We start from the raw sequence: 21,370 nt of genomic DNA on the forward strand, positions 1-21,370 counted from the left end.
TAATCTTGGCTGGGCTTGCTCAAGTATTTCCATTGGTCAATCCTCAGGTCCCTTCAGCCACATCGTACTGAGAAATCCTGATGGGAGAGATTGCAGAGTCACTTGGGTAGAGGGAGAATTCGATGATTCCTGTAACCAGTCGTCCGTAGTGAAACACGGAGTAAAGCCCTTGCAGAGCTGGGGATGGAACCCAGGGCCTCAGGCATGCCAGACAAGCCCTCCACGGCTACAGTTACACTCCCAGCCCCAAGTAACTACTTCTATATTGAGTCGAACTAGGTGCCTATCGATGTGGCTGCAAAAATCTCCCGTCATCCTCAATGACTCCTATGAGCAAGGTTCCATCATTAAGCCTATTTTACAGACAGATCAACTGAGGTTCAAAGAGAATTTGGGAACTGGCAGAGAAAGTTCCTTACAGACAGGAAGCATAGGATGCAAGATTGGAAGACAGGTCTTGGCGGCGTGTCATGTTCTGCCTCCCCCACCTCTGGCCCCTCTGCCCAGGCTTGAACCACTGCGGCATCTGATTCCTTCCAGCCTTGCTCCAGGGACTGGCCACTTTTTCTATAAAGGGCCAGAGAGCAAATGTTTTCGGCTTTTCAGGCCATTTGATCTCCGTGGCAATTACCCAACTCTATGGGGGTGGTGTAAGAGCAGGCCCAAGGAGCAGACTGATACAGGGGCATGGCTATGTGCCCATCGGATCTGACTGTGGTCTGCAGCCCTGGAGGTGTGTGAGGACCCTGGACCAGTGGGGTCACCATCACCTGGCCGCTTGCTAGGAAGGTAGAGCCCAGATCCAGCCCAGACCTGCTAAATCGGACCTGAACTCTTGGATTCACACTGCAGCCTGAGCAGCTCGGTGTCCAGACCCCCATGTCCTGGTCCCTTCTCCCCACTGCCTTCCCATCATGTCCTTTGCTCATGAATCCTTCTCCACCCCTCCCCCACCCCCCCACCGCCAGGTGAACTAGAAAGCACCTGGGCATTTGACCTCTTCTTCTCCAGCTCAGCTCCCTCTGCTTGGTCCATTCCTGTCCATCCTTGGACCTCGACTTAGAGGATCTGACCCTGGAAACCCCACCAGAAAAAGTGCCTCCCTTCTATTTCCACCACCGTCCTCTGCCCGGCACCCCCCACACACTGTACAAAAAACGACTCCTTTAAAGACTTGCCAGAGGCTGGTCTGTGTAGGCCTGTGTGTGTGTGTGTGTGTGTGTGTGTGTGTCCCCTCAACACCCTGGGACAGTATTACAAAGCACACCCACTGAGTTCCCCCTACCCGCTACTCAGCCTGCGGTGACAGGTTTCCCCTGAGTCCCTGAACTGTCCACAGAGCCTCCAAGATTCCATCTCCTCGGGCTAAACCTGGTGATTTTTTTTTTTTTCTTTCCCATCGGCCCATGTTTACCATTTGGAGAGCGCCCCAGGGCCCGAGAGATTTCTGGACCAAATTCTTGAGCTCTGAATTAGCCACAGGCTAAGACTTGAATCGTGGGTGAGGTTAGTGGGTGGGGGGTAAGGAAGAGGGAGGGGGGAAGGGCAGAGAGTTCCAGGTAGGGAAAGACCTGGAGGGAGAGGGCTGGCCGTGTTGCCCAGTGGTTAGGCACCCGTGGGTTCAATCCCTCCTACAAAAAAATGAAAAAACAAAAACAAAAAACTCAAGACTTGAAGAGAGAATCCCAGGTAGCACCCCTGCTGGGCTCTGAGCAGGCGTCTTTCCCCACCTGCACACGGAGCCTATTCTGTACAAATACTTCTCCCCAACTTCCCTCCATGGAAAAGCTTTTCATAAAGGTCGCTGAGGCTTCTGCCAAGAACCGTGAGCCAGGAAGATGAAAGCCCACCCCGAAGTTGACACGCCGTCTAGAGGTTTCTACAAATTCCTTTATTAATACAGCAAGACGGAAAAGAACAAGGTCCTCCAATGACCTGGATGATGCAAAGTGCGAACTTACTCCAACTTGAACTCAAAAAAACAAATAACAGGCCAGGCGTGAGCCATTCGGGCCATGGAAATTTGGCGTGATTAAAATGCTTTCTAATCACACAGGAATAGCAGCCGAGAGAGATCTGGTTAACTCTTTGGTCTCTGTTATTGGAACACAACTTCTGCAGCCCCGAGACCGCATCATAACACAGTTTGGCATCAGAAGACACTTATTTAACAACAGAACGGAGGAATGTTTTAAGTCAGGTGACTGAATCAAGGCACTTTTCTTTTTAATTAAAGCAAAAGGTGCTAAAGTATTCCTGAATACCTGAATCTTCAAAAAACAGATTATATATATATATATAATTTAGCTGCACATTTGAGTCTGTTTTCTCTGTAATATGATGGCATCCTCTCTACCCTCTCCCAACCTATATTTGCATTTTCCACCCACTCATTTGCTATGTAGATATAAAATTATAAACAGACATGTCTAAGTCACAGACAATGATTAAAAAAAAAAAAAAACTAACACCACAATGATAACATTGAACTTGGTTCCCTCCTGAGGGACACTGGGAATGTGGATGAGGGCCATTCGCTCCACCACCGGAGAAAATTGTTATCCAAGTGGCTGGAGATGAGGAAGCATTTTCATCAAGGTCAAAGTCACATGTTACCGAAGAGCCTCTTCGGAGAGGTGGCAGGAGATGCTTTGGAAGCATGCTCATCCCCTCCAAGTGCAAAAATGTTAACTCTGGTGGGAGCCCTGGAGTCGGAAAGGGACAGAGGCATTCAGGAGTCAAGACTGACTGGAACAGCATCCTCCACAGTGGGAATGGTACCAGCCTAAGACGTCTGGCCCTGAGACCCAGCACTGTTCATGGTCACCGACCAGGACTCTAAAGGGACAGGCTAGGATCCCACGAACAAAAACATTAAGAATAATTTTAATCCAACAACCAGATACAAGAAAACAAGTTCTTCTGCAATCCTTCCTGATGACTCATCTGAAAACTCCAGGGGCAAAAGAGGTTTACCAGAAGTCCTCAGGAAAAAAGTGCCAAGTGGTTTGACAGAGGATCTGGTTAAAAAAAAAAAAAAGGCTTTACTACAAAGTTCCTTCAGGAAACTGAAAGTTAAGTGTTATCTGTGGCCACGTTAATTTTTTTTTTTTTTTACAATAAAGCTTAACTCTGAGAGATAGAGAAGAACTGAAATATCGGACCCCCAACTATATATAATACCACCACGTCCACAACAAAGAGTAGGAACTTATACATACTTGGGGGAGTGACTGTGTTAAGACAAGGGTCGCAAACTGGTGGCCCTCGGGCTCAACTAAATGTTTTGGACATTTAAAAACATTGATTTAAATAATCATTAAGTTTTTTTTAAAAAAATTAGCATTAAAAAAAAAAACCCTCCCGATTTCTCCCTCCCTTTTCCAGCATAGAGCTGAGCCACGAGTAGGCACAGTCCCCACCCCTTCCTTATTTACTTCCCTCCGTGTTCCCGCAGGCTGCTGAGTTTGCGACCCCCAGCTGGAAAGAGCATACCCCTAAAAATGTGTTTCCTACCTAACCCAAACCTCTCCCACACCCTCTGATGGTCCTCCTCTCCCTCCTGCCCCCTCTGTCTCTCACTTCCACCTTGAGCCTGCCTTCCAGAATTCTTCAGATTTCTCTCTGCTCACTCACATTCTCCCATCCTGCAGCTCCAGATTCTTTTCTTGCAAAACCCATCTTTTCTTGGTCCACAAACATTCCAGGAAGGCTCTGCGCCGGGTCAAGTGGGAGTTACTGAAGGGTGTCTCACAAAATGGCCCAGAGATCTTCCCCAAAACATTTTTTTTTTTGGGTAGTACCAGGGATTGAACTCGGGTGCTCGACCACGGAGCCACATCCCAGCCCCTTTTTATATTTGATTTAGAGACAAGGTCTCACTGAGTTGCTTAGGGCCTCACTAAGTCACTGAGGCTGGCTTTGAACTCGTGATCCTCCTGCCTCAGCCTCCGGAGCCACTGGGATTACCCCAAAACATTTTCTTGGCTCAACAGTTTTCTCCCTATTTCTGTAGAGCCTTCTTGTATGAGAATATTGATATATAAATCTCCAGTACCAAGCATACACCAAAAATGTGTACATTTCAGATGAGGGATATGATGGAGCCCTAATAAAATCCAGAATTGAACATAATGTAAATGCCTTGGGCCACCATCACACCTGGCTAATAGGCCATATTATTTCATTTGTACACAGTACATGTTTTGGATCACTAAAATTGATCAAAATTGATCGAAATCTCTTTAAGTTTTGGTTACCATGTACAGAGAATAATTGCTCAGCATATGGCATTTAAATAAAACATTAATATTTTTAAAGTCACAAATACAATGCCCATTAATTTAAAAAAATAAAATTTAAAAACCTTGAGGATGGATGAGGTTTGGGGTAATTTACCTGAAATAATAATAATAATAATAATATAAAAAACTACAAGAATATTACATTACCAGGTTTATACTTTAAAATACTATTAAGATAAAAAAAAAAAGCTACCAACTTAGCTAGAAATATCTGGAAAATTTAGTTTTTAAAGCTTTATAATCCACCCAATAGCCCATTGTTCCTCACTCCAGTAGACTTAATGACTACAGGGGAAGATAGGGCTTGAGTATGGAAATTATGTTTATATAAATATATAGATATGTAGACAAGATCTACTCTTGGCATTTATTTTAAAAAGTAAATTTAAAAAAACACTGTGCAGTTTATGTCTTTGCAGGAAGCTGTAATTCATTTCTTTGCTCAATGTAGTACCTCAGGAATTGACATTCGCCTCAAAAGGTAGAAAGAACCCTTGGGGTATCAAAGAGAGTGGTCCCCAGAACAACCTTAAAGAGACAGCGCACCATCTGAGGCTGTTTCTCTTTCAGTCCAAGGTTGAAAAGGAGAAAAGAAGCCCATGTAGGTCTGATGAGAAGGATGCCCTGTAAATCATTTATTCACAAGGACTTCCCACGGAGGTCAAGTGGGTCCCCGAAAGAAAGGCAGCTTATGCAACTCCCCCAAAATAGCTCAGAAATTAAACAATGATCCTATTCATGTAACTATTTCTGTCTTGCAAACTTTTGCCTTTAAGAATCTAAGGAAGTACATGTCTTTTTTTTTTTTTTTTTTTTAAATCCCAACTATAAGGCTGAGACTGGCTGCATTTCCAATCGGTGCTTCTTAGACCACTCTAACCTTGAACTGCATTTGGGAGAAAAAGGAAAAATCTCAAACCCAGCTCTCAAATCCCTAGCTGCACCATTCACCCAACCCTGTGATATCTGCACCCAAAGAGAAAAAAGAGCAGACGGCTGCTGTCTCTCCTGCTCTCTTTCTAACTTATTTCCTCAGCTCTTTACAGGCTCTGCCCTGGGATTGGGAGTCACTGATCTCTAGGACAGATCCCAAAGTACTGATCTGTATGTGACTGTTTTGCAAAACCCAAGCTGAATCAAGAGCCATCTCAAAGCTGACCCTTTGGGACCATTTGGGCTTCCCCGGGCAAGCAAGAAGAAACTTTCAGCCTCTAGCTACTCAGAAAGACACCCTTGTGGAGGAGTTTGCTTCAAAAGCCTTAAAACCCAAAAGGGTTCTCTGTTCAGCCAGAAGCAAAGGCTGGCCAGCCATCTTTATAGGCAAAAGACCGAACAGTCTCTTTCTCAAGATCCAACACGTTTTATGCCTGCACCAGTGTCAATTATTGTATTTTGTTGCTGCTCTGCCTTGTGCTGGCTCACAGTAGGAGCTCAACAAACTGGTGTTGACTGACTGGTACCCAGTGCAGCTCGTAGCCTGGGGGCATGTGAAGCAACTCCTGGCTGCTTGTCAAAGCTGCACAGGTCTTCATAATAAAAGTAACCGGCCTTCCTTTCAAAGGCAAGGCTTGGTGCTCCCACCACAAAACAAGAAAAGTGATCAGCATAAAGTGCTACTTGCTCTGGAAATGCCTCTAACCAACTCTTGACGGCCTTGCCACATGGAAGACTCAATCATTGACCGTCCTATCAAACATCTGTGATTGCACCATAAAATACATTGATATTAATTTGAATAGAGAAACAGAATACTAAATTCTGCACTAGAACTTCAGTTGTCCCTAAAGATTCAGAGAGTTTTCTTCCTTTTTCTTTTTCTTTTTAAAAAAATTCAGTTGGGAACCTAGTTCCTAGCAAATAGGTCTGTCATAAACATTTGTTAATTTTAAAAAATCTGGGTGCACTGAGGTCTGTGTCTAGAAGCCAACTGAGGGAACTTGTTTTGAAGCTAGTTTTTGCTTTCTCTTTTGGATTTCCCTGGGAACAGATCTTTCTACAAGATTCCACACAGATCACCCTTGTGGCCAAATCTCAACAGCTGCAGCTGGGCATTATGCCAGTTTGTTCAGAACCCTCCTGCGGATGTTAAGAAGATGCAGTAACTATATTCGGTTGTGGGGCCAGGGGTGACATCTAAGCCACCAAAGCCTGTGGCATCCTCCAAATTGTCCAACACAGTCATCTTGCCTTTGGCTTCATCCCTACAGTCACCCGAAGGGAAAGGTTTTAGGAGCATTTGGTCAGGTGCAAGTGCTGTCAAGGTTCAGGGTTCATCTTCAGGGAACACCTGTGTGCGCTGACTCCTGGGTGGGGGGCACCTGGCAAGGTAGCGGGGACCCCCGTAGGCCTGGAGAAGCTGCGGCAGCCTTCGCCACGTGGACAGCAACCTCGCCGCTGTGAGTTCGCGGGCGTGTGGGTCGAAGGCGGCCAGAAGGTCAACCGGGGCGGCTTCACGCAGTACCTTGGGCAGCGGGCCCACTTCGGTGGCCGCCCCGCCGGGGCCCAGGACACAGTGGAAGAGCGTGTGCTGTCTCAGCAGACAGCCCCGAAGGAACTGCACCAACTCTTCCAAGCACTCGCTCAGGTGCGCCTCCTCCCAGCCGTGTGCGGGGACCCCATCGCGCAGCAGCACCGTCAGCAGCACCGTCTTGAGCACATATGACGACAGAATGCGTCCCCACTGGGTGGCAGCCACCGGGTCCAGCCCTCGGGCACCCAGGTCTCGCAGAGCCTTAAGCAACTGCAGGCACTTGAGGTAGCAGGCACCTGGAGGGGCCCGTTCCTGCAGCCAGCCCAGGAGTTTCTGCTCCTGACGAGCTGTGTTCACACCCCATAGTGCCTCAGTGCGCAGGCCTCCTGGGAGCTCCAACAGGGGCCCGACGGGTGAAGGTGGCGGTGGCGGTGCCACAAGGAAGACACCGTCGCCCAGATGGACGGCGGGGATGAGACGCACAGCCATGGAAAGGCGGCAGCAACCGTAGTCGGTGCGGCAGGGCAGGATGTGGAGGGTGGGAGGCTGCTCCAGGCCGCCGGGGGTCAGGCTGACCCGACAGCGCCCCTCCAAGCTGTAGCGCACCGTAGCCAGGGAGCGCTGCAGGTGCGACTGGAACCAACGCAGCACCAACGCGGCGGAGAGATGGCGCCGCCCGCGCACATCCACGCAGAAGGCGTCCGCGAAGGGTTTGCAGTCCCGAAGCCACTGGCCCCCGGAGGTCCCCGACAGCGAGGGCGGCGCCTTGAGGGCGCACACGAAGCAGCTGCCGAAGGCAGGGGCCAGCGCGGGCTCCGTGCCCAGGCTCCGCGGCTCCAGCGCCACCGGTGGAGGGAGGCGCAGGGGCACCAGCACGTCGAAGCTGTCGGGGCGGCGGATTTTATGCTGCTCGTAGGAGCTGCCCACCTGGATGAAGTCTCCGCGGAAGGCTAAGGCCAGCGCTCCTCCAGGGATGGGACCCGGGGAGCCCCGCGCACGGCCAGCCCTCACCAGCTCGCCCACGATCCGGCTCACGTGCGCCTTGCTGTGGCCCAGCACATGCGGGGACAGGCGCACCTCGTGCTCGTAGTAACTCTCCAGCAGGATGCTCAGGCCGGGCTCTCGCAAGTGTCTAGGAGAGAAAGGCGAGCGGCCCGCCAGGCGAGAAGAGCCGGGCAGGAAGCGCTGCCGCACCAAGTGGCGACAGCGCAGGAGGACGTAGCCGAGCAGGAGCAGGATGGCCACTTTGAGCAGCGGGAAGCCGCTGTCCGCGCCGTCGGGGGGCTCGGCCGGGGCGCCCGCGCTTCCCCGCAGGACATGGTAGAGGCACACGAGGGCGGTGCACAGGCCGGTCACCAGCGGCCAGAAGACGCGCAGGTTGAGGGTGTAGTGCACCGACATGCCGGGCGCGCGGGGCCGCGGCGGCCGGGCAGCCCAGGGCGCGCGCCCAGGAGGCGCCCCGAGCCCAGCCGGCGCCCCGGGCCCAGCATGCGCGCGGCCACCCGGCGGCCCCGCGGCGCCCGTCTCCTCGGCTTCCGCGGCGGCTCCCCCGTCCGCCGGCGGGGGGCCGCCGCCCTGCAGCTCGGCCTCCTCTCCCAGCTCAAGTTTTCCTTCCAGCTGCGGCCCGCCCTGCACCCCCCGGCTCCCGGCCGCGCCCTGCGCGCTGCGTCCGGCCCGGCGGCCCTGCCCGCCCGGCGCCCCGGCGCGCCGCCCTCGGCCAGCTTCTGGCCCGGCCTGGCTCGGTCCTACCGCGGGTGGCCCTCCGGGTTCTCCGGCCGCTGCCCTCGGCGCCGGCGCCCGTTACTCGGGCCGCGGGAGCTTCCTCTTCCGAGGGGAGCGAGGCCAGGCCGCGCCAGGGGCGGGAGGAAATGCCGAAGTGGGCAGCCAGCCGAGCGCGCGGCGGGCGGGCGGGGTCGGCCCCCTCCCGGGCCCCCGCCTTCGAGCGACGCCGGGCGGCGGGAGGGACTTGTGGACGCGCTGGGAGCTGGCCTCCCGCGGGCCAACCCGGTCCTCCCTCCGCAAAGGCAGGACTGGGAAGGCCCTGATTCCGGGGCGGTGGCCTCGCCCGAGGAGCCTCCGGAGTCGTGCTGTCAGGCCCTGGGACCGGGAAGTTGAAAGGGAGAGAAGCGCTCGCAGCCAGACGGCCCGGTCCTCCCCCCAGCACCCCACCCCCAGCTCTCCCAGTGGTGGCGTGGCAGGCCCGGGACGGAAGTGGCCCCTGCCTTGTGCGGCTGCCCTTTTTTTCCAACTGGTATTCACTGAACACCTACTGGGTGCCAGGCGGGAGAAGAGGTCCTGGGGAAAGAGCGGTTGACAGAGGAGGCTTCTGCCCTTCCCCTGCTAAAAGAGGGGATCAGAAAAGACAGGCTCCTGCAGCCAGAAAATGCTCCCAAAGAAAGAAAAGTGTAAGAAAGAGGGAGGAGGTGGTGGTGATGGTCCTTAATGAAGCCCGAGGTGGCCGAGGCTGGCCTTGAGTCTGAGACAGTAAAGAGTCTGGAATAATAACCATAGTTTATGCAAAGGGCTTCCTGTGTGCTATAGTCGCCGTCACCCAGCTCCCTTTAACGCTAAGAGATGGGTATGATTATTCTCCCCGTGTTTCAGATGAGGAAACTGGGCTCAGCCTGGTTCAGCTGCTTGCCCAAGGTCACACAGCCTTTGCAGAGCTGTGTCTGTGTCCAAGCAATTTGGTGCCAGCAGGGAATGTCCCTTCTCCTTTGTGAGGGCCTACACTGCAACCTCAGCTCTGGGAAGCCTGGGTTACTTCACTGCAGGGGGTACTCCCAGCAGTAACTCGGATTTATTTGAATAATCACTTTTATTTAATCATATTCATTGTGCCTTCCTAACCCCCGGAAAGAGAGTGAGGATAAATCATTAAAGAATAACGGAACCCAGCCGTGATCTGGATGGGTGGCTCTGGGATTAGGCCCAAGAAATTCTGTGTTGAGCCACATAATACTGAGCAGATCTGCTTTCAAATTTCTTCTTCTCTACTCTTAGCTAGGAGACCATCGATCATTAGCCAGAATTCATGAAGTTGCAAGTACTGAAACAGAACTGGCTTAAGTGGGGGGGGGAAAGCATCATGTTAATGGATAAAGTCCACAGGGAATCTCTTTCAGGTATAGGTTGATCTAGGTGCCGCCATGTTCCAAGTTCTTGTTTTCTCTCCACCACTTAGCTCTGTTTCTTCTACCAGGATTGTGCTCTCTGGCAGTTCCTCTCCAGATGCTCTGCTACTGTACTCTCACATTTTTCTTAGTGCAGAGGAAAACAGAGCTGTGCTTTCCTGAAAATTATAGCAAGTGTCATGCCTGGGGATAATCGCCTCGGATCAATGTGAAAAGCAACCAAGCAAGAAATGCACTGCTTTCCCTTGCCTGCCTGTGCCCCTGCCCTTTCCAATTCTGTGCGGAAGCCCTAACCCCCAAGGTGACTGTATTTAGAGACAGGGCTTTTAGGAGTTAATTTGGTTTAAATGAGGTTAAACAGATTCCAAATCTGCTAAGATTGGTGGCCTTAAAAGAATAAGGAGGGACTGATCTCTCTGCACATGCATTCACCAAGGAAAGGTGAGAGGACATAGCAAGACCTGGCCACCTACAAACCAGGAAATGAACTTTCCCCCAAGCCAAACCTCACCAGACCTTGACCTTGGATTTCCCAGCCTCCAAGAGCTGTGAGGAGATAAGTTTCTGATGTGTAAGCCACTCGGTCTGTGATATTTGTTATGACAACCCGAGCTAACTAATGCAGTTGGGTACCAAACCCTGGAACCAGGACATGGGGTCAGTCCTGCCTACACTGTGGGTGGGGACTTTGGAGAAGGGTGTCCCTCAAAGACAGTCGTGGTGCTGAGGTTGGGAGGAGGAGGGTAGGATTTGGGGGCATTGGGAAGAGAACAGGGTCACCTCATTTGGTTAAGCCCTAACCCTTTCTTTGCTCTGACCTCCCCATCTACAAAGTGGGTGTGACATTAACAGTGATTAATTTTTTTCCTTTGCAGATAAGGTGACAGGCCACCTCCCACTGTACAAATAAGGGCAAGACTCTAGATCAGAGGCCGGTAGACACTTTTTTATAAAGAGCCACGGGATAAATCTTTTAGGTTTGTGGGACAGACGCGCTCATTACGAATCCTCCCGTCTGCTTGGGTGGCCCACAAGGGCACACTTCCAGTGACCCACCTCCTCTAGCCACACCCTACTTGGTGGATTAATCCACGGATTGTGACAGCTCTCAATAATCTAATCATCTCACCTCCGAACGTTCTTGCACTGCCTCACGCATGAGTTTTTTTGGGGGGCACCTCATATCTAAACCATAAGCCCAGTCATTAAATTTAGGGCCCACCCTAATCCAATATGACTTCACCTTAACTTGGTCACCTCTGCCAAGAACCTATTTCCAAATAAGGTCACAGGCATGAACACCAGGAGTCAGGACTTGAGCATATTTGGCAGGGGGCGGGGCACACAATTCAACCCATTATCGTGACTGCAGATAATACATAAATGAGCGTCAGGGCTGTTCCAATAAAATTCACGGACATTGCAATTTGAATTCCATAACATTTTCATGTGTCATGGAATATACTTCTTTTATCATGCTCAGCAGAGTAAGCCAATCCCCCAAAACCAAAGGCTGAATGTTCTCTGATAAGTGGGTGCTGATCCATAATGGGGAGGTGGCACGGGAAGAATGGGGGAGCTTTGATTGGGCAAACAGGAGGGGAGGGGGCAGGGGGCAGGAAAGATGGTGGAATGAGACGGACATAGTTACCCTAGGTACATGTAGGACTGCACATATTGGGCGACTCCACATCGTGTACGACCAGAGAAAAGAAAAGTTGTGCTCTGTGTACGATGAATCAAAATGCATTCTACTGTCACATCGACCTAATTAGAATAAACAAACAAGCAAATAAATAATACAAAGTATAAAAACCATTTTCAGTTAAGAGTCGTACAAACACAGACGCCAGATTTTTACCTGTCCATAGATTCCAACTCCTGCCCTAGAACAGGGGACAAGAGCGGATAGTATAGCGGGAACTTGAACCCCCAGCACCGTGGAGCTGGCAGGTCACAGTGGACCACCAGCCCAAACCCAGATGTGAGAAATAGACTTCTCCTTTGTTCAGGCTAAAATAATAAATAAATAAGGAAAACATCTAAATGCATCTAAAATCAAGTAACTCTGGTTAGAAGGATCAATGTGTGGGAAGATCAAATGAGCTAGTCTTAGCAGCTTTTGGAATCCAAGTTGCCACTTTAGGGAATCTTGGTTACACCTTTCAATGGAGCCATTTCCCACGCCCGCAGTGCAAGCCAACCTCATCCCTCACCTGCCTGTTACAACCATCTCCTCTGATCTCCCTGCTCACTCTTGACCCCCAGAGTCTCTTCTTCATTTTGTTTCCTTTTGTACTAGGAATTAAACCCAGAGGTACTTTACCACTGAGCTACATTCCCCAGCCCTTTTTATTTTTTTAAGTCAGGTCTCTCTAAGTTGATTAGGGCCTCTCTAAATTGCTGAGGTTGGCCTCAAACTTGTGATCCTCCTGCCTCAGCCTCCCCAGCCACTGGGATTACAGCCATGCACCACCACACCAGGCTAGCCCCTTCTTTACACAGCGGCCAGAGGGGACCATGCAGCTTCTCTGTTCAAAAACCTGCCACACTTGCCATTAGCTCTGAGCAAAATCCACGGGTCTCCCCATTTGGCTGCTTAAGGCCCTGCATAAAATGGCCCTCTTCTCTTGCCCCCTCCCCCTCCCTCTCTGCCACAGTCTCCCTGTGACCTCAGGACCCCACGCTCTCACCTGCCTGTGCCCTTGCTGGACCCTTGGCCCATAGCTCCTACCCCCACGGACTCATGGTCCACCCCCCTACTTCCTCACGTCTCTCCACAAAAGCAGCTTATCCAACAGCCCTTCTCTGCCATAAAACAGCAGCCCGATACCCTGCTCCTACACCCTGCTTTATTTGTCTTGCAGGCGTCTTTCACCTTCTGCCACATGATACAGTTGTCCCTCCTTGTCCACAAGTTCAACAACCATGCGCTGAAAATCGGTGGAAAAATAAGTAGCTGCCCTTGTACTGAACACATACAAGCTCTTCTTGCTATTGTTCCCAGAATAGTGCAGACCAACCATGGGCACAGCGTTTACATTGTGTTAGGAATTAGGAGTGATCCGAGGTGGTGGGAGGGGTGTGGAGGGTCTCCACGGCAGGGGCCTGAGCATCCTCCAGCATCAGCATCCGCAGGGATCCCTGAGCCAATCCCCCCTTGGAAACCCGGGACGACTGTGTATCTGCGATCTATACATTTACTTCGTTATCCTTCTCTGGAATATAAGTGCATGAAAGCAGTTGGTTATCTATTTTCCTGGTCTCCAGCGCACCCACAGCTCCTGAAACAGCACCCGGGACGTGGTCATTCTAGGTAACCAGAGCCGTGCCTTTGCTGAATGACAGGGTTACGCTCTAAGAGATGCCTCGTTAAGCAATTCCACTGTTGGGAGCGCATCGAGGCGGGTGGTACTTACCCAACAGAGGGCTCCCGCAGCACCAGGCGAGATGATCTCACGGGACCACCGCGGTGGATGCAGCCCATTGGGGACAGTAACTGAGGCAGCCTGTGGCTGTACTTGCTAAGTGAATCGGTTGCCTGTGGATGGAGTGATCAGTGGCCACACCCCGGGGCTTGACACAACAGGAGTGTCTTCATTCACAGTCTCAAGAACAGAAATCCGAAGTCCAGGGCTCTACAGGGTGAGCCCCCCTGGAGGTTCCAGGGGAGGATCCTTCCTGGCCTCTGCCGCGGTCTGGTGGCCCCAGTGCCCCTGCCTTGGGGGTGTCTCGCTCCTGTCTCTGCTTGGGTCCACACAAGCCTTCTCCTGAGACTAGGTCTCCTTCACTGTCCCTTATGAGGATCGGATTTGGGGTCCCCTTGGTTAATCCCAGGGGTCTCGTAATGTAAGAATTCTGAACTCAAAGATCCTTCATTTAATTACGTCTGCAAAGTCCCTTTTTCAAAGAATGTTATACTCAGGACCCGCTCACAGGACATGGACACTTCTAAGGGGACACAATTCATGTCCCTCCACTGAGTGACGGATGTGTCACTGATTTTGCCTCCTGCCATCGGTTTCCATAGCTCACTTCCTCCTCCAAAGGGCTCAAGGTACAAGCTTAGATGGGCAGGAAGCATCTACTGTATGCCACGGAGCAAACACAAATTCCTTTACTCCCCACATCTGTGGGTTCTTAGTGTGTGCCAGGCAGAGGGGCAGGGGAAAGAAAAGAGGGCGCCCTGAGTTTATAGAGTAGAGGGGTTCACGGCGCGTGGGTGGATGCGGAAGGCAGCCACTGCTCCTCCCACTTCTAATCATTATTCCATTGAAAACCACTGGCCAGGCGCGGGGGCGCTCGCCTGTAATCCCCAGTGGCTCTGGAGGCTGAGGCAGGAGGATCACAAGTTCAAAGCCAGCCTCAGCAACTTAGCGAGGCCCTGAGCAACTCAGCGAGACCGCTGGGTTCAATGCCCAGTACAAAAAAGAAAGAAAGATCTTTACTGTCTAATATTTGCCAGGGCCTCTCCTAGGTTTTAATCACTCAGCAACTGTATGCACACAGATCCACTCACCCCTCCCAGCATTTCTGATATCCCGGAGGCGTGTCCCGTGGAAGGAGAATTGGAAACTGCGGAGGGGAAGAGAGAGAGAGAAGTGACTCATTTCCCACTGGGCAGCCAGAGGAGGCTCACAGGAGGTGACTTAGGATCGGGCTGAAATGACACTGTGTTTGCATATGTCATGGACCGTCCTGGAGACGGCTCTTCCCACGCAGCATGGGATGCTCAGGCCCAGCCCAGGGAGGAGGTGCTGTCATTGATGCCAGCTCACGGAGAGAAGTTAAGAAGCAGATTCAAAGTCCCGCGACTGGTGAGCCCGACTCCAGAGCTGGGCCCTGAGCCCCCGGGCCCCACCCCCCTCACCTTGGAGGACTTCCAGAGGACAGCGAGGGAGCTTTCTGGGAAGGCAGGGGACTTTCTGTTCCTGTCCCTCTTGCCTGCCACAAGGCGAGGGGCTCAAAGGCACCTTGGTGTCCCCAGCAGCCGGTGCCCTGCCTGGTCCTTGCTAGAGGTCGGTCCCGTGGGTGAATAAACAAACGGGAGTATGACCAGCAGAGACCCAGGCAGGCCACTCCGGGGGATGGAAACTAAACGTGCACGATGCTGTGGCCCAGGACCATGTGACGACCAGCGGGGGCAAGAGGATGCTGGCCCTGGGATTGCAGAACTCTTGAGTCTGTGACAGGACACGGTGGCCCCCTCCCTGGCCGTTCATTCCAGCCTTGTCCCAAGAGCCCTTCCCTGCCTCTGGGGCTGGAGAGCAAGACACACAGTCGCCGGTTTCCTGGTCCAGGGACAGGAGCCGCCGGGGGGGACCCGCTTTGCTAGTGTGGCTGGCGGCAGAGGCAGGGGTGCCTCTGAGGCCACAGCAGCCCCCCGGTGGGGACCAAGGCAGCAGCTCTCCTGGTGGCCGAGCTCCGTTGAGCAGAAGGTCCCCTGGTGTCCTTTCCTCCAGACTCCCCAGATTCTCAAACTACCTGCCATAAGTGGCCTGGTGCTGGACTTTGGTTTTTGTGAGATGATTGTACAGCTCGTGTCTCACGGGCTCCTGCTGCCCACACGGGTCTCTCCTCTATTCAGAGACAGACCCATCCATCCCATTTTTATGGATGACAGCAATGTCAACGCTGATGCAGGGGTTTCTAAACACTTACTCTCCAGTGGCCGGGCCAGAGAAGCCCGTCACAAAATTGCCTGACATGTCAGTCTACCCCCCCCGTGCCACCCAACAGTGGGTGACAACTAAGTGACCCAGGCCACTCTTCTCTCCTGGGGAATCTGACTGGGACTCAGGAGCCCCAAGGAAGCAGAATTCGGAATGAAGCCGAGGTCACGAATAGGGAGAAACTCTGGAGTGGGCAAAAGCTCTGAGGCAAGAGAAATGGAGACAGGGCAGGGGAGAGGAGGAAGAAGGAAGAAGAACAAGTCCTCCGCGCGGTGTGCAGGCACCAAAGCTCCTGTGGTGCCTGTTGCCCTTCCCAGTCTCCCGGGCCGAGTGAGCAGCTGCTGCCTGTGTTCCTGTGATCTTCCTGCTGGGTCTGAGATCAAATGAATCTGTCTCTTCCTTGCAATTCAGACTCAGGGATGGGAGTGGCATGAGGTGGGCAGGCCTGTCTGGTTCCTAGGAAACAGAACCCCAGTGTCAACTTGGACTGGGGGACAAGCCAAAGAAGTTTTGCAGAAAAACGGGGCTGGTTCCTCTGTCTCCAAGAGGCCGCAATTCTAAACAAAGAAGAAAAAGGACCCACAATTTAACTGATGGCTCCTTCCCATCTCCTGTCATTCATAGTTCTGATTTGCCCATTTAACTGATGGCTCCTTCCCATCTCCTGTCATTCATAGTTCTGATTTGCCCATTTAACTGATGGCTCCTTTCCATCTCCTGTCATTCATAGTTCTGATTTGCCCATTTAACTGATGGCTCCTTCCCATCTCCTGTCATTCATAGTTCTGATTTGCCCATTTAACTGATGGCTCCTTCCCATCTCCTGTATTCATAGTTCTGATTTGCCCATTTAACTGATGGCTCCTTTCCATCTCCTGTCATTCATAGTTCTGATTTGCCCACAGGGCACTATGGAGAAACCAGAGTTCCTGCACGTCCAGCCCATTCTGCACACCTGTGGGGAGACTCCTGACCAGTTGGCACCTTGCAGGGGAACACCTTCTTGGTCTGTGGCAGGGATGGTTGGAGCGGGATCTTTTCAATGTGCAAACAAGAGTGAGCTGCCACCAGGGGTAGCCTGGTGGAGGAGCAGGCAAGTAACCAAGGCTCAGTACTAACATGGAGCCAAATGGACCCAGGGTAACCTCTAAGCTGGTCTGGAACCCAAAGGTTCTTGGAGGAAGTATCCCCTAAGCTGATCTTGGAGGATAAATTGATATTTTCCAGATAAAAGGGGATGGAGAAGGGCACTCTATGCAGAAGTCCCTTCATGGGTAGATCCTGGAGAAATTAAAGTATGATGTCAGGGAGATGTTGAGAGATGAGGCTAGAGAGCTAATCATGAGCCAGGTCACTGCCGACAGATGCACCATGCTGTTTGGTTAGATGTTCTTGACTGCAAATCAGAACACCTGGGATCACCTAATTTAAACAACGAGGACGTGTTACAACTTTCCATGACAGGAAGCCTGCAGGTCGATTTGGTCCCAGTCTTGCTTGATCTAATGGCTCAAGCGTGGCATCTGGTTCCTTCCATCTTTCTGCTCTACCATCCACCTGGTTGTACAACGGCTGCCATGGTTCCAGGCATTGCATCCAGGCACTGAAAAATCCATCAGAAAATGTACCTGGTACTGTACTTGGTACTGTAGAGCTGTGGCTGTCTGTCCTTTGGGTCTCCATTTCAGAGCAAGGAAATCTTTTCATAAATCCCATCATGTAGTCACATGGCTACAAGTAACAGAAAAGGAGGTTGGGAAATTAGTCATCATCCTACATTCCAAGTATAATGATAATGGGCTTTCTTATCATTAAAAGGAAAGAGAATGAATATTGAGAAATAATTATCAACCTTGACCATAGCAAGAGACCAACCGTATCTGCTCTGTGGGCTGTTATCAGACCAGTTACTGTACTAGTTGTAACTATTTGTGCAATTACTAATTAAATGTCTGTCTTTCCAAAGATACTGTAAGGTTTTTTTGAGAGTTGGGACCATGTCTGTCTTATAGACACTGAATTACTAATCCTCAAGTGATTGACTGAGTGAAAGAATGAATCAACCTTATTTCAGAATTCCCCCAAAGTGTCCCCGGGTTGATTAAAGAGGGAAATCTTAAGGGCCACTGTCTTTATAAGAGTCGTAAAAAATGAGACCAACATCAGTCAAAGGCAGGCTTTGTTCTGGCAAAGATGAAGGGCCCAGAGAGAGGTCATGAGGCTGTGATGAAATCGAGCGCCAAGAGGATGGTGTGATGTTGAGTGCAAGGCCGTGAGAGCCACAGTACAAACCTCCATGCCGTCAGAGCCGGAGGACCCGATCCCCCACCTGCTCTGGTCCTGCTAGTTGGAGTCATTTTCTGGACGCTGACTTCCTGCTGACATCGTCTGGTGATGTCATGGGGAGAATTTTGACCGTCATTAAATTTCTGGCTAGAAGCTAGATAGGGCCAAAGAGGCTCGGGGGTGAGTGGGATCTAAAATCACAGAGTCCAGAAAACCAGGTCTACGGAGTTGGTGTGTCAGATACCAGGACCCCTCTGCTCTGTCCCCTGGTGGCCTCCTGGGGGGACACAAGGGCCAGCCATCCTGAGCCCTTACTCAGGGATGGGCGATGTTCTAATTAGGCGCTTCATATAATTTAACTGGTTCAACCCTCACAGCTCAGACCAACTTCGGAAGAACGTTCTGGCTTTGTTCCTATTTTACAGATAGGGAAACTGAGGCCGGCAGGCTCTGTTTTTGCCTGAGATCAAATAACCAGAGAGTTGCCGAGCTGGGGTTCGAACCCCTGCCTCGCAGGCTGATCACTTCCACACTCCTGGCTCTGCTTCAGGTCAGTTTTCCAAATTCCTGGGCTCCTGTGTGATGGTGTGTTTTACTGTCTGGGGCAATAAATAAATAAATAAATAAATAAATAAATAAAATAAAAGGAAACATAAGACACACGAAAATAATGTTTCCTAAAGCTCAATTCACTGTCTCATCTTCTAGGGCAGGGACATCTCAAAGCCAGCGCTTAGTAAAAAAGAAAATCGTATTCGGTTCCAATGACCCTCGCTGCGTCGTCCCGGGAGTCTGGATCACACATTCTTCAAAACCCTGTGACTCCAGATTGTGCACTTTGCTGTGTCTGAATTATACCTCAGAAGCCCATAAACACATATTGAATTCTAGCGAGCGATGCGCTTGCTGAAGTGTTGAGTGGAGGGAGAGAAACAGGGTGATGTAAGACCAAGGCAGTTAAGGGAAACCTGACTGGAGAAACCTAGGCAGTGGGTAACCTGTGCTTCCTCCACGATATTTTCAATTTCTCTGAATGTTTGGGGGGGATTTAAATGTGATGTCAGAAGGGAAAAAAAAATACACCCGACCTGCTCCAAGAAAGGAGCTGGGAACTGGTATTCTGTCTCATGGACTGTGGCAGGCACATTTTTCCCAGCATTAAAACCCAAGTTTCGTTGTTTGGGCATCTGGTGAAGCCCAGGAGCCAAGCTGTGGGGTTGGCACCGACCTGCTGGGGTTAGGTCCAGTTTGACTGTGGGCCCCATGGGTTATGTGCCAGAGGCTGGGCCTCTGCTGCAGCATTGTGAGGTGGTGGGACTTTAAAAGGCGGGGCCTAGTGGATGATAATTAGGTCCCAGGCTCCAGCCTTGGGAATGGTGAGTGCTTGTCTCTCAGGATGGGTCAGGTGTGGTAGGAGAGGATTACTTCCCTTGAGAGGAGACTGCTATAAAAAGAGAGCAAGCCTGCCCCTTCCCGGGCTCTGGCTTCCTGTCTTCCTGTGTGACCTCTCTCGTCTCTTTGCATGTGTTTCCAGCTTATGATTCCATCGGTCATCAGCCCTCACTGAAGCCAAGCGGATGCTGTCACCATGCTCTTAGATTTCCACAACTGGGAGCTAAATACACCTTTTATCTTTATATATTTTTCCAGCATCAGGTGTTTTATGACAGCAACGAAATACAGATGAAAATTATATCTATATCAAGATGCTCACCGTGTGTGACACTGCAGGCCAGCTCATTGAATAAAGGGACAAATGAGACCACCCAGCCCGTTCATAGCACTCTCTCCTCACCCCAAGGCTGAATTCCAACATGGTATGGGCCATGTGATGAGGTCTTGGTAAATGAGGAACTGCGTACCTGACAGTGGTCCTGTAGGTTCACATCACCTGGTGGCATCATAGCTATCTCAGTTTGTGTAAGTACATTCTGTGACATTCACACAATGACATTGTCACCTGACTTTGCATTTTTTAAAATATATCTCCGTCATTAAGCTATGCATGACTGTGACTTAGATCTATGGGGCTGGAATTGGGACTCAGTAGTAGAGCACTTGCCTAACAGATGTGAGCCCTGGGTTCAGTCCTAGCATCACCAAAAAAAAAAAAAGTAAATAAACAAATAAATAGATAAATAGATTAGCATCTGATATGATTGTACCACAGTCATTAGGAAACCACTCTGGGAGCAGCCAGCAGCCATGTTGGAAGGACACTCAAGCAGCCCGAGGAGAGACCCAGGTGAGGAACTGAGGCCTCCTGCCAGTGGCCGGTGCTCAGCTGCCTGGGGTGTGGTGAGCCACCTGAAACAGCTGCTCCACCCCAGCTGAGCCTTCAGAAGACTGGGGGCCCCTCTTCTTTGGGGGCCCCTTCCTCAGATTCCCAGAGCACCCCAAAGCCCAGCCCTGGATTCGTTGCAGCAGCTGATCTCCATAACTGGACACTGTCCTTGGAATGTCATTGAACTCTTGGGCCTACCTCTTACTGTCCCACAGAAATAAGTGGGAGAGGGGAGTGAGGAGCGGGTTGGTGAGGAAGACAGTGCTCATGCCCCGCTTCACACGAGCGTCCACTTTGACCTGGACAGAGATGGACTAAGGCTGCAGCAACTCAGAAAAGGCACCAGGAAAGTTGGAATCTAATAATGAACGGATTGGGCTGGGGCGAGGCTCGGCGGTAGAACACTTGTCTTGAATGTTCAAGGGCCTGGACTTGATGCCCAGCACTGCAAAATAATAAGAATGATGAAGAGGAAGAAGAAATAGGTCTATCGGAACCCTTGGCCTGGAAAGGGTGCCTGGGGTGGGAATATCCATCACTTTTTGGGGGGAAGGGGGTTGTCTTAATCTCTCCAGATCTCTGCCATTTGCAGTTTTCCTGTGAGGATCAAACAGAGATGCTTCGGCCCCAATTCCAGCCGCAAAGTTTGCAAGTATCTGTACCTCCCACACCTTTCAGGAGAAAGTGTTGGAAAGGAAAACAGAGCGTATGGAAATGGGAGGAAGCTGTGAGGGTCTGGGGTGCAGGTGTTCCGCAGCTTGTAGTGGGGTGCGTCCTGGAAACTGGAAAATATTATAAGCCAAAGCGCATTTGGTCCACCTAACCTACCAACACCAGAGCGTGGCCTGCCTACCTTAAAAGTGCTCAGCATTATGTCGCCTTCAGATGGGCCAAGTCCTCCAATGCAAATCGTATTTTATAACAATGTGTTGATGCTCTGGGGTAATTTATTGATTCTGCACCGCACACGGTAGAGTGATAGAGTCTTGGTCGTTGTCTCCTATTAAAAGTCCAGGAAAAGATCAGCGTTCAAAACCCTGAGTACTGTTTCCACTGAGGCGTGTTGCTTTTACACCATTATAATATTAAACCCTGATAAGTCAGACCATTGTTAAGTCAGGAGCATCTGCCTCATTCTCTCCCTCTCTTTTAATAACTAATGAATTAATTTTTCGCTTCCTGGCCATGCAGGGAGTGGCTCTGCTGGCCCCCTGCTCTGG

At 51.0% G+C, this 21,370-nt stretch overlaps 1 protein-coding gene across 1 annotated transcript; it reads right to left on the reverse strand.

Annotated features, from left to right (window-relative positions):
• Positions 1-3,380: 3,380 nt before the first annotated feature.
• Itpripl2 (ITPRIP like 2) lies at positions 3,381-8,220 on the reverse strand. Its single transcript, XM_026402511.2, has one exon. It carries the CDS (start codon positions 8,173-8,175, stop codon positions 6,568-6,570), a length of 1,608 nt encoding a protein of 535 aa, XP_026258296.2. The 5' UTR covers positions 8,176-8,220; the 3' UTR covers positions 3,381-6,567.
• Positions 8,221-21,370: the final 13,150 nt, after the last annotated feature.

Source organism: Urocitellus parryii, chromosome 9 (assembly GCF_045843805.1).
Source record: "Urocitellus parryii isolate mUroPar1 chromosome 9, mUroPar1.hap1, whole genome shotgun sequence".
Taxonomy (NCBI): Eukaryota; Metazoa; Chordata; class Mammalia; order Rodentia; family Sciuridae; genus Urocitellus; species Urocitellus parryii.